This window comes from Chaetodon auriga, chromosome 8 (assembly GCF_051107435.1).
Source record: "Chaetodon auriga isolate fChaAug3 chromosome 8, fChaAug3.hap1, whole genome shotgun sequence".
In the NCBI taxonomy this organism is placed as follows: Eukaryota; Metazoa; Chordata; class Actinopteri; order Chaetodontiformes; family Chaetodontidae; genus Chaetodon; species Chaetodon auriga.
In genome coordinates, this window is record NC_135081.1 from 6,816,309 (window position 1) to 6,829,776 (window position 13,468).

The 13,468-nt window shown below is 40.4% G+C and overlaps 1 protein-coding gene across 1 annotated transcript in view; it reads left to right on the forward strand.

The window, feature by feature from the left end:
• me1 (malic enzyme 1, NADP(+)-dependent, cytosolic) overlaps positions 1–7,790 on the forward strand; it is a 75,884-nt gene extending 68,094 nt beyond the window's left edge. The window contains exons 7-14 of the mRNA XM_076736147.1: positions 2,985–3,094; positions 3,940–4,037; positions 4,635–4,748; positions 5,441–5,546; positions 5,744–5,886; positions 6,005–6,178; positions 6,871–6,969; positions 7,079–7,790. Of these exons, the coding sequence (XP_076592262.1) occupies positions 2,985–3,094; positions 3,940–4,037; positions 4,635–4,748; positions 5,441–5,546; positions 5,744–5,886; positions 6,005–6,178; positions 6,871–6,969; positions 7,079–7,246 (1,012 nt within the window). The 3' untranslated portion in view covers positions 7,247–7,790. The remainder of the gene's footprint in view (positions 1–2,984; positions 3,095–3,939; positions 4,038–4,634; positions 4,749–5,440; positions 5,547–5,743; positions 5,887–6,004; positions 6,179–6,870; positions 6,970–7,078) is intronic.
• Positions 7,791–13,468: the final 5,678 nt, after the last annotated feature.

A 13,468-nucleotide genomic window follows, 5' to 3' on the forward strand; every position in this document is an offset into this window, starting at 1 on the left:
AATGGCACTGTCTTGTCAGGACATTATATTTTATTGCAGCTGAACTCAGGTCGCATCTCATCCTGCATTTCTTTCTTGTCTCGCTTCCGCTCGGCTTTATCCTCCTCCTGGTTAAAGTTTAAGCAGTTTAGCAGCCACTGTAACAAGTGGGAAACAGCTTTAGCGAGTGGTACAATAACAGTGCAAACGAGGATCCCTTTCCTTATAAAGTATGAGGTGGGGTTTAATGAAAAGGCTGATAAAGTAACAGAAAGGACGAGTGGAGACAGAAGAGCAAACAGTGTCTCAACTATGAAAAACTGGTCAGTTAACGGACGAGGCTGCAGGTGTTGGTTGCGGGGGTTTCGGAGCTCTGCCTGTGTGCTTGGCCTGTCCCCAATTTCCTCCATCACTCACTCACTGAAACATGATCGCTGCTGTTTAATACAGACAACCTCACCCTTTCCTGCCATGGTTTCCAGCTGAGAAACAGTTTTAATAAAAACTGTACTTTCAGAGAGAGATCATTCAGAGGGCATTAGGGTAGTTAACAATCTGCTGCGTTTGTAGTTTATGTTGCACAAAGATTATTCTCCATCCCCCAGTGATTGTCCAATCACAGCTGAGCAACCATAACTAGGCACAGCAGGTCTGTCAAGCTTTGGATTTCACCATGTGCTGAAAGGGTGTGCATTTGGCAGTATTCGGTATCTCAATAGCTAAGAGTGTGGTGTCTGTCTTTGGGAGGATTTTAATTTTTTTTCAGCCTTTACAAAACCAAAACCAGAGCAAAAGTATAAGGAACTGATTAAACAGTGTGTTTATCTGCTCTAATGTAAATTACAAACATAAGCACAACCTAGGGACAAAAATCTGGACCTGCAATGGCTTTCACTGCGCCAAGTCTTGTAAAGAAATGGGAAGGAATGAGGAGCTTCTTGCAGTAACCGAACCAAGGCCAAGCAGCATTTCATCAGCTAACTACATTTTGTGGAGATTCAAGAATTAAGCTTAAAAAATATTCATGAAATCACAGCACTGTGTAGTGTTCTCCCACTGTCTTGAAGTCAGTCCGTAAGCTAAACTAGAGTTAAGGGGAATGTTAGCAGCTTCGTTTGGGTGTTTTGTGGATTTAAACTCGTTATTCAGGATGGCTTCACGTTTGCTAACACACTGGTTAGTTCATAAAGCCTTTTCTGTTATAATGCATACATACTGTTTGAAGATATGAACAATAAAGCTTGACCTCAGGTTTTTAGGTTAGACATTCAGTCCTGCTCAGTGAGTCAGTGGGTGACTCAACGTTTCAGCTTGACTACAGCTTGTTTATTAGCAATTGTGCCACATCCCTGTGCTCCTCTTTTTGTGTTTATCAAATAATGGATGATTGAAATTCTTCTAGTCAGTACAAAACGCAGCTTTTTTTTTTTCAGCTACATGTGCTTGTGAACGATATGCAGTGTCTTGCACCACATTTCGGTGCCCTCCTCGTTAGCTTGAAGCTGTGGCACATCTCGGAGCCACTTCAGAGAAAAGTCTGTTCTTCTGCTCGGGTTTGGTTTGACGTTTCTTCATAGGCGGCTCACAGAAGGTGACTTCATTGGGTCAAACGTAATGACAAGAAAGGTGCGTAGACAAGAAATGTGTATTGATGACAAATGACAGGCGCTGCTGTGTTCTTCTTCTGCTGAGTTTTATAGCAGTTGGCATCCTTAAGTGTTGCTTTACCACCATCTGTTGGATTGTACCAGCTTCACAGTGCAAACTATTTACAGTGCCCCATTCACAACATTATCCATTTCGTCCCCAATTCAGTTGCTGCCTTTTCCGCAAAGGCACATTTTGGAACAACTGGACGTTATGCATTTTGGATTTTTGTCACGTATGTGTACATACATAGGATCCAGTTACGTGCACCCCTGGCTATTAGCAAACAGACAATCATGCTCAGAAAAGCCATAAAACAATAGATTTGTGTTCAGTTGAAGTTTGATATCAAGACTAAATATTACAAAATGTCTAAGGAAGTGACGTCAGCAATGTCCGCTGTAGATTTCTTCATTAACACGCAGAATTTTTTCATCATCGAGCTGCCTTTAGCTTTTCAGACGTAATGTTATCCCCCACACCTTCACCGGCTCCGTCCTTCTTTTCCCTCCAGCTGAAAACCTGTCTTTCATCTTGGAGATAGCGCAGCAGCAGTTGTTCCACAAACATCCAGTAAATTCCTGAACAAAAGTTCCATCTGTTGAAAGGCATGGGAACGTGGGATTCGTCTTTGTCGCTGCTAAATCTAATTTACAGTCTCATAACGCTGGCTCGGGGCTTATTTTTGTTCTATGATGTTTTTATAGGAGATTATTGGCACCAGCCTCAGTGTTGTTGTATTGACTGTATGTGATAGGTGGTCTGAGCAACATCTTGTAAAACTGAACACTGCTGCTTTACGGCGAGGCTGGGTGGGCTCTGTGTTCTTTTCCTTTAAACTAGGTGTTTTTGTGGTTGTACTCCTTTGTGGAGCTTTGACCTCCCTCACTGATACTCATTGTGAGTTGCTGTTGTGAAGTTGGGGGAAACAGGTGTCTGCTTGTCAAATGTCTGTTAAACAGAAGAGTGTGCAAAGCTTCAATTTTCACTTTAGACATGACTTCTAACAAAAAGACCATTACTCTCTATTTCATTTAAACACTTATAGCTGTGCATATTCATAAAACTGAATTCAACACTGTTCGAACTTTGTGCCCTGAGAACCAGCATCATCACCGGTCCTCATTTCTCATTTAGTGCTGTGTAGCGTAGAGGGAGAGCGCCCCCCTCAGGACTGACGTGAAGCATCTGAAAGCAGAGTCTGCTCTCTTTATGTATTAATGTGTCTGAATGTGTGCAGTAAGTCTGTTAAGTGAGCCTTCACCTTAACGATAACAGTTCACTTCATCATCTCCTCTGCATTTCCTTTTCTATGCTTCCATGTTCAGTAAGATGAAATGCAGCTCTTCTGTTTACAGGTATGGAATGGACTGCCTGATTCAATTCGAGGACTTTGCGAATATAAATGCTTTCCGTCTGCTGAGCAAGTACCGCAACAAGTATTGCACATTCAATGATGACATCCAAGGTAACTCAGCGAGAGGCAGACACACACACAAACACACATCCTCTCTGTGCACCTAACCCGTTCATTCTGCGCTATAACATATAGGAGATGAGGACATGAAACTCAGAGCTAAATTCTGCTGGTTAAATTTCCAAATTTAAAAGTCCATGAGTTCAGGGTAAAGATGTTTTTAATGACATATTAATTGATCAGGAGATAAATAATATCAACATGAACCACTACTCATAAAATATACCAGAATATATTAATGCTGTCACATAATTATTACTTTGACAATTCAGATATTTGCTCATTTAACTCGTCTTTAATTTTTAATGTGAGCAGTGTGCTTTATGAGCGGCAGTGACTGCATTGTGAACTTTTTTTGTCCTGGATTTAACATCTTTAACATCAAGTTTTGACTGTGGTGTGGATGTTTGGTCTTCTTGAGATTTTAAATTAAAGGGACCCTGTGAAGTTTTCTTGTAAACAAACAAGTTATGTTTACATTTCCGTCTCATGGGCATGTGAAAGAGGGACCCATTGGTGAAAACATTTTTAGGGCATTGTAGTTAGTGCATTAATGATCCAGCAATTTACAGAACATCTCCAATTCTTTAGTCAAACCACAATAATTATGAATGAATAGTTTCACCATATTGAGTAATATAAATACCATTTACACAGATTCATTTTGGTTGAATGGGTCCTGAAAACATCTGATTCCTTTATGTCTGTCTGGCAGCTCATTCATTCCTCATTTGACTTACTTTTCTGGAGTTATCTTGAATTTGCTGCAGCACCATGAGTGTCATAAAGAATATCAGTAGATTAAACTTGAATTGTTGATCTATATTACTCCTTAGGTACTGCTGCTGTAGCAGTAGCTGGACTCCTGGCTGCCCTCCGCCTCACCAAGAGTAAAATGTGCGACCACACCGTTGTGTTCCAGGGTGCAGGGGAGGTATGTGTAGCACACTTGGTGGAATTGTGAAACAGAGGAAAGCTCACTGTCATTTTTCTGTCCTTTTCAGCCTTTTTTCCAGACTCATGACAGCCAGTCACACACACCACTTCAGATCTTGGTCAGGGAACTGGGTGTCTCGACCAAGTCACAACAAGAATTGATGGCTCTATAATGGCCTGTCTATGTTAACTGTCCAAAATATGGAGCAGTCTGAACTTGGCATTAAAGACATCTACTTCCTGGTGGTTAGCGTTTTAAGATACTGTATCTAATAGAGGCAAAATGAAGACTTCATTATGAAAAAGCAGCAAAATGACAGAGTTTATTGACTCAAGCAAGGGTGTGTTTTATTGGTTATGAACTCATTTTTTTATTTTTGGGAAGAGGATTTTTTTTTTCTTTTGTGTTTTTTTGGCAATGCTACATACTGACATATTGACTGCTGCTTTAGCCAGAAAGAGCAAGATTTGTGTGCCGATGAATAATTTCCATTTACAATTCCATTACTTTTAAGATCATTAGTCAGGCCCAGTCTCTCAGTGAGATGTATGGATTTTCGATGAGATTGATCCCTCTCTTTTGTCTTACTTCCAGGCAGCGATGGGGATTGCTGAGCTGATCGTCATGGCCATGCAGAAAGAGGGACTCGCTGAAGAGGAGTGTTTGAAAAAGATCTGGATGGTTGATTCCAAGGGTCTCATTGTCAAGGTGTCGTAATAAAATACTGCAGACACACACATGAACAAACGTGTGCACATGCTGGCACAGATACGCTAATCCAATGTCTCTATAACTGACCAGAATGAACGGTGCATAGTCTGTGATACGTCTTGGAATCCAGGAAAACAAATGTCAGGAAGTAGAGATAAGTGAAAAATCATCAGAAATTGAATGCGGAAATGCAGAAAACATCACAGGTTTTTACAGGTTGAAAATCTCTCTGGATGGATTTTCCTAAGCTGTTTGACATCAGTAACTCCACAATCAAGAAAAAAAAAACATTTCCCATGGTTCATTAATTTATAAGACAGGGGTCTTTCCTTGGAATCAGTGCAAAAGACTCTCCAGGAGGTGAACATCTGTTATACATCTGTTTTGTCCACCATATCCATGTTATTCGACCTTCATTCCTCCTCCTCCTCCTCCTGTTCTCTCTTCCCTCTCTCTTCCATCCCACCTCTCTTCTTCACATTCTTCTATTTTCACCTCCTCTTTTCTCTCATTTCCCAACTGGAATGAAATCCTTCATTCCTTTGGTGCTAAAAGTCAGAGCAATAGTAATGACTCCAAACAATAAGGTGTTTTTTTGTTTTTTGTTTTTTTTAACAGTGTCATGGTTTCCACACATGGTTTCATGTCTTTAATGTCCTCCTCCTCTGCTGTCCTTTCTAAATCCTCAGGGTCGAGACCACTTGACTCATGAAAAAGAGAGGTTTGCTCATGAGCACCCACACATGAAGAAACTGGAAGATGTGGTCCAGGAACTGAAACCTACCGCTATCATTGGTAAAACAACCAGCATTTGATGTTTTCATAAGACTCCCAGTTTGCCATTTTAAGCAGCATGGTATTAGGTGACACTGATGGACTGGAACTGATCTGCATCTACAAGAGTGAGAACCTAAGGTCATAAGGGGAATGCTGGAGATAAGCTCTTAAAGAAGCAGACTACCATATTGCACACTGTTGGCTTTTTGTTTCAGGTGTGGCAGCTGTTGCTGGAGCCTTCACCGAGCAGATCATCAGGGACATGGCTTCCTTCAATGAACGCCCAATCATTTTTGCTCTCAGCAACCCGACCAGCAAAGCCGAATGCACTGCTGAGCAGTGTTACACACTCACAGAGGTGCTCTGTCTCAACACTCTTCATTACAGTTATATTCCCACATGTGGCTATGAATGATTTTATTGCTCATCTGGAATGAAATAGGTTGACTCAAACATAATTCCCCACTGTGCTGCAGGGGCGGGGCATCTTTGCCAGTGGCAGCCCATTTGATCCCGTCACACTGCCTGATGGGAGGACGTTCTACCCTGGTCAGGGAAACAATGCCTACATCTTCCCCGGCGTGGGCCTGGGTGTCACCGCCTGCGCCATCAGACACATTACTGAGGAAATCTTCCTCACTGCAGCAGAGGTAACACACTGACATTCACGCTATATACACACCCTCTTCAAATCTTTGATATTATTCAATGAATGCATGATGGTGTTATCAAGGACTCATATTGTCAGTGAACCTATACTTGCTCTCCTGAGGTCTCACTAAGGCCATGTCTTTAAAATGAAGTGAAGTATATTTTTTTCTATTGGATTATTACTACTGATCCATAAATGTGTAAGTAGCATTCTAATGTTGCTGTTGGTCAAGGTGGAGCTAACTTCAGCCATGCTTTTGTGGGGTGGTTTAAGCTATAACAATACTTCATATTTGTAAGCTCATCCTATGTTGTGTGTGTAAAATATACACTTGTAACTATAACTGTGATATAATCTAGTAGAATACCTGAAATGTAGTGGAGTGTGATTATAAAATAGCACAAAATAGAAATACTCAAGTATGTAACTGTGCTTAAGTACAGTACTTGAGTAAATGTACTTAGTTACATTGCTTAGTACTTAGTTACTCGGAAACTTATTTCAAACTTATTCCATTGTAACTCTTTTTACGTGTGCCATATTTTAACTTCCAGTGTAATGTAAACAGTTCAAACCATTGACTGCTGTCTCCTGTAAATGTCATTAACTTAGCTGAGAGCAACTCATGTAGGCATGTTACTGAACTCTCCTCTGTGCCATATCGTGAGCTGTGTGTTTACCATTTAACAGGCCCTTGCTCACCTCGTGACAGAGAAAGACCTGAGCGAAGGAAGATTGTATCCCTCTCTCAACTCTATCGGGGACGTCTCTCTCAAACTGGCTGTCAAGGTGAGAGCTGAGTGTGGCAGAAGTGCCTTACAGTGTCTGTCTGAGTGAAGCTGTATTAGAGCTTGGGAAACTGCAAAAACATTCATTTTTCCAAACCTTTGCATTACAGATCATGGAGTATGCCTATGAGAACAACATGGCAACACTTCGCCCGGAGCCGTCCGACAAACAAGAATATTTGCACTCTCTCACCTACAGTACTGATTATGAGGAGTTTTCTGTGGACTCGTACCGCTGGCCAGAGGACAGTATGATGGTGCAGTCATGCAAGCTTTAATGCAGTGGACACAGAATGAGCCCTGGAGTGACATGGTAACTACTGACATGCAATATCATCACAAGACATGATGTTGGCATGTGAAAGAAGGTGTGTGTAGAATTTTCTCATCAATAAATCACTATGAAATTAATGGTGGCAACACATGTAGACACATGTATTTATATCTCTTATGTCCCCCTCTCCAGTGGTGAAATGCATGGTAGCAATGCAAATGCAATTAAAGAAATACTGCATTTACTAGTAACTGAAAAAAAGGGAAACTGATCAAATGTGAAATAAAAAGTAGCCTGCAGAACTTCCAACTTATTCACTTTACATTTTGCGATGGTATATTTGGGGAAAGTCGTTCACTGGTTACTTTTAGTTGTACTGTAATAAGAAATTGCTTATGACTGTATAGGCTATAATCCAAATTCTCTGTCATATTAAAATGGTTTTGATTAGTGTTTTCCATGTCTGAGTACTACATTTGTACTGACAAAGGACAAGGATGCTTATACTTGGGTATAAAAGGGATGTCTAATAAAGATGATAGAATTTTTAAAGGAGCCTCTGTGGTATTTTTCGCAAACATCACGCACAAAAGTCCTTTAAGTTACACACACTTTGTATCTTTATGTAACTTTATCATCAGTGGAAGACAGAATGTACGGAATGTTCATTTCATCCTGCAGTGACACCACCTGCCTCTTTAGTTTGCTTTACTCTGAGTAACCAACTTGAAAATGCATGCAAAGTTCTTTCCTTAATGTGTCTGACCGTGCTCTGGCTCCCTCCAGTGGCCAACTTGTGTTGTTGCAATACAATTAGCCGCATGACTTCAATATCAACTATGCAAAAAAATGTATTTAGTCTATTTAAGTTGATTGTTATCAGCAGATTTGAATGGGAAACTTGCTAACTCTTAAGAGACTCAATCAGTATGTACAATAATACAATACTGATCAGCATTATTTTCATTTTCATGCAATTATAACAGCAAATAAATGCATTGATAGTGGTATATGCGCATAAAATAAAGCCATACATAGAATATGTGGCAGAATATGAATATGTGGTGAATATGTGGTCTGCAATGCAAACCACAATAAAAGCAGCAGGTGATTTTGTGTCTGTCCAGTGTTATCTGATTTCAACTGAGGATTACTTTACATTAATTAATCAATCACAGGCCAGACAGTCAGTACCAGGGACCTTGGCTGGCCTGCTGCCCATCCCAGTCTGAAATCAATAGCGGAGCAAACAGACCAGTCAGCATTCAGTGTTGCGCGTCTCACCTCAGGCAAGATTTTCAGAGAGACAAACATTTGCTGGCCTCCTTGCATCACCCTCCCTTTAATTCAGCCCTGGGCAACCACCACTCTGACATGATGATCAATATGTCTCAATGTCAACACCATCCAGTTGTCGGCCATCTAGCCTGTTAATGGAATTATTCCAACAACATACATCTTGATAGGGTTAGGTACAGGCACAGGTATCTGCTTTACAGAATGGATGAAGACAGGAAAGATTTACGAGGAAGACACATGAAGGTTTGATCCTCCACTAAATTGCAGCAAGCCTTTTGCTCCAAATGTTCTACAGCAGCGGTTCCTTTTTGTCACACATTTACCCCACAGCCCTTCAATGAACTCAAGTATCCCTTCATCAGCACCACCAGTGTGTTCATTTGAATACATTTTAAATTGGATGTTATTCAGCACTATTACTATAAAAAGTGAAAGGCTATTCCTTAATGGGATTGAACAAATTGTGCTCAGGTCAGTTTGGTCAAGTCTGCATTCTTACTAGTAGCAGAAGGTAGCTGCTTCAACCAAATCCATCACTTTGAGCTAGTTCAACTGTCTCAACCATTTGGCTGTTATTTTTAGATAACAGTATGAACTGTTTAATTTGGCACTTTATTTCTACCATTTGTAGCAAACCATTTCCACTGTGTATCTGATACACAGATGAGCTGTTTCACCATTTATCAAATACTGTTTGAACAGTTAATTTAACAAATTATTTTTTGCCATTGTTTCTGTCTATTACTGTTACATCAGCCTTTTACATTTAGCTTTGTCAACCATCTATCCATAACTTTTAGAGCTATATTTTATCCACGCTCTAAAGTTCAGAACGCTCCTCTAGCTTGCTATCTAGTTGTCGCACATGTTCATTCACAATGTGTGGCGTTCAAGTATTAAAGCTAAGTGGATAAGTGGATATAATGTATATTTTTAATCACACTTATTAGCTGAGCCACTCTGCAGTCTGTCCATGCACCCACTGGCAAGTCGAAGAATTCCCCCCTGGCGCACAAGTACACTTGGCTGGGAACAACCCAACAGTTTTACAGTATATGCTACTAAAAAACCAAACAAACAAACAAACAAAAACACCCTGTAGAGCACTAGCTCCTCTCCTCTGCGTGTCTCTGCCTTACCCTGCAGCCCCCTGGGACACCTTGCTGGTCGCAGACAGGCCGAGTGAGTGGCAGCTGTAGCCCGACATCATTTTGACCTTGTTTACAGTCTCATGTTAAATGGCACATTGCTCAGACCTTGTGATCAGTGCCAATCAGTAAAGCCCCGGAGGGAATGTCGCCTGTGTGAGTCTGTCTACCCATCCTCCCTGTCGCCTGTCTGGCACTTAGCCCAAAACCCCTTTCTAATCTGCCCGGTCACCACACACTCAGCTTGTCCTGCCTGCATTCTTGTGTAATCACAGCACGGTTCAGACAACATCATTTCATTTCCTCTCAGGACTCATTATTAGGCCCTTTTTGTTATTCTGCAGTCACAATTTATGATTTTTATGTTTAATTTGCCACTTCACCATGAAGATCTATTGCATGTTGCTGTTTTATGTGCTATCCTGATCATAATTTATAATATTTATTCCCTTACTTGAAATTCTTCACTTGTAGTAAGAATGCTGTAATTTGCAGGTCTGTGAAGAAGAGCAACCACCACTAAAGACCAGCAGAGGCTGCTCTAACATATTGTTTGAGCAGACATCAGTGAATGGCCTTTAAAAGCACTGTAGTGCAGCATCAGTGACGGTAATGATTTGAACGCACACGTTTGTCGACCTCTCCTCAGCAACACGTTTCGTTTTCTCATTACCTTGTCCTATAAGTCTACTGAAACTTGTGTTGCTAATGAATTTCCATAATGACACAAAATAATGACTACTATAAATAGAATAATACACCAAACTATAAATCACTGCATTTAGTCTAATTTCACCAGTTCCGTCTTCAGCATACAGCACATATAATAGTTTGTAGTTAGTCTTTGTATGACTGGGCTGGTGGATGGACATTAGAGCTTCCAATGTAGCCTGAGATGATCGTGATGGGTAAATTGGACAAAACTTAAGTGGTTATTATAATTGTCTACAGTCAGCGAAATGGAATAAATCACATTATGGTAACACATGACTCACTGCTGGTCTGTTCACTACTGAAAGAGACAAACTCCCTGAGCTTTAAAATAACATTTGATAGTCTACCAACACATGGCAGATGTGATGTTTTAACATATTGTATCCACTGCACTAAAGAGGTAATATGTGACTATTGTCTTAATGTGATTAATCTTTGAATTACATCTAAATTAAAGGTTATGAAGGTCCTTCCTGAACTATAAACTTCTGAAAAAAAAAAAAAAAAAACCCCCACACCAGTAAATAATAAAAATGTTTCTCTATTGAAAAACTTTGAGGTGTCTGTGAGTGTATAAAAACTTTGTAGTCGCATGCAGAGCCAAAAGCCTTGGCAAAAATGTGACAATATATCATGGTAAGTAAAGAGATTTGAAACTGTTTGGAAGAAACACTTTGAAATATATCAGCCATCTAACTACTTGAGTTGTAGAAGAGCACCGCAGTCTGCAGGACAATAACACTTCAAGGATTTTAGACACACCAATAAACTTGTACATCTTGCCTTCACTTTTCATGAATTCGCTTTAACTTTGCTTTTGTCTGAATAGATGCAATTACAACAAAAACTCAAAAGTTCACAGCATCCACCATGTCAGAAAAGCAGAGTGCTGGAACAGACGTGACTGAAATCTCATTATTACTCTGCATCTTGCTGGTACTGTATGGAAACTGCATAAATCACAGAGGCCTTGTGCCACTGCAGAAGTGTTTCCTCTCCTCTTTCCCTTCTTTCCCTGAACCTGCCTTTCAACCCTGTGTTGTTAAATTTCTTTTTCTTTTAACAGCTGTCATTGCAGCATCCAATAATATCCAGTAAATATCCACATGAGCAGCTTCAGCCATAACCTCGGACATCTCAACAGACACCAGTCAGTAACCAAAAGACAGTGAACCTCACAGGATCAATAACTCTGACATCATGAATGGCATCATGCCATTTAATTAGTTTGGTCTTTTTTTTATGCAACATTTTTGTCCAAAACCTTCTCTATATAAATAACTCAATATAAGTCTTGGTACTATTTGTGGTGTGAAACAACACAAGTTGTTGCACCAAGTGACCTTTATTTTCTCAGCACATTCAGTGCCCTGCCTGGCTGGTGGTGGACTGAATGAGGACAATTATCAAAACCACCTCTGTTCAGCAGCTTTATACCATTCTGCTGTTCCCATGAATGATTCAAAGAGACGTCTCAGCTTCGCAGACAGTTCATGAGGCCTGCACGTCACACAGGTTTTAGCCTGAGAGGCAGTGGTGGGCGCAGGTTTCCGACAGCCTGTTGTTTCTCGGACGGGTACCACGCGCAGATACCAAGCAGGAGCGCCAACGCCTTGATGACTTTTCCATAATTAGATGAAGCCTCGCGCTCTGCATAGGGATTCTTGCACTGAAATCTAACATGACATGTGTGATCACAACCCACAGTCGTGTTTAATTAATTTTTGTTGCAGCACAGGGCGCGCAGACATCATTCCCTGCAGCTCTCATCACTGAAAAACAATGTTCTACTAAAATAGGCCACTTTGTAGCATTTGTGAGCAATTATATGTGGGTTTGCTGAGTTGAACCTTCATTTTAGGCAAACTTCAACAAGTGACAAGTCCAGATATTTGTTTATTTTAGGACACTATTCACCTACCTAATGATTCAAGAGAAAGGAAATTTAACATGTTTTAGCCTAGTTTAGTTAGGCTACACAGCACATTGCCTTTAGCTGTTGAGCATGTCTTTGCCGCCTTTTGAATGTCGGCACATGCTAGCCAGGCTTGTGCTTATTATTCTGCTGCAAGCTCCAGATGGATCAACACATGCTGAAAATATTACAAGCAAGACATTTGCATGTGACCTAAATCCCTCTTTTCTGCTCCACTATGCAAACAAGTCCATCCAAAGACATTATTTAATGACCCTGGATTAGAACATTTGCACCACACACAATATTTCCCCTTTACCGGGTTTTTAATTATGGAGATTGGTTCAAAAGGTGTGTTATACATACACACAAAACAAGGCTGGATGCTTCACATTTCAACTGCTTTTCTCTTTAAAAAACATCTTATAATATCAACATTTGTATTTTTTGGGTTTGCAGAGGAACAAAGCAAACAACCAAAAAAACTGAAAAAATACTGGATCCTAGCTTATTTCAAAATCCAAAAATGGCCTAGACAATGTTATTGGCACCTTTTTGGAGGTTGAAAGAAATAATTGGATTTCAAGCAGGTGATTCACCTTGAACTCACCTGTGGGGAGTCACAGGTGCTTGCAATCTAATTATCACTCATTCATCCAGTTTAAATGGAGCAAAGTACTCATTCTTGCTGTTGTCTATTATTGTGTGTACTAAACTGGAAGAAAAGAAAAAAAAAGTAGAGAATTGCCTGACGAGGTCAGACAGAAGATCGAAGCCAAGCATGAGCAATCTCAAGGCTTAAAGTCCATCTCCAGGAACCTTGGCGCTCCTGCGTCCACCGTGTGCGGTGTTTTCAAGAAGTTATTGGCTTGTGTCACACACAATTGAGTAATGCAACTGTCATGATCCAGTTGCTTTAGTTTTGTAATTTCCTGTTTTATTTTGAAGTCATTGCTCATGTGTCAGATTTTACTTTACTTCCTGTGTTTTCCCGCCCTTGTGATTGTCTGATTCGTTTCACCTGTGTCTGATTAGTTGTCCTATATAAGTCTGTGCGTTCCCTTTTTTTTTTTTTTTTTGCTTGTACATGGTGTTTCACATTCATGAGTGTTTTCTGTGTTACCTGTTTGTTGGACCCTGTTTGTTTCAT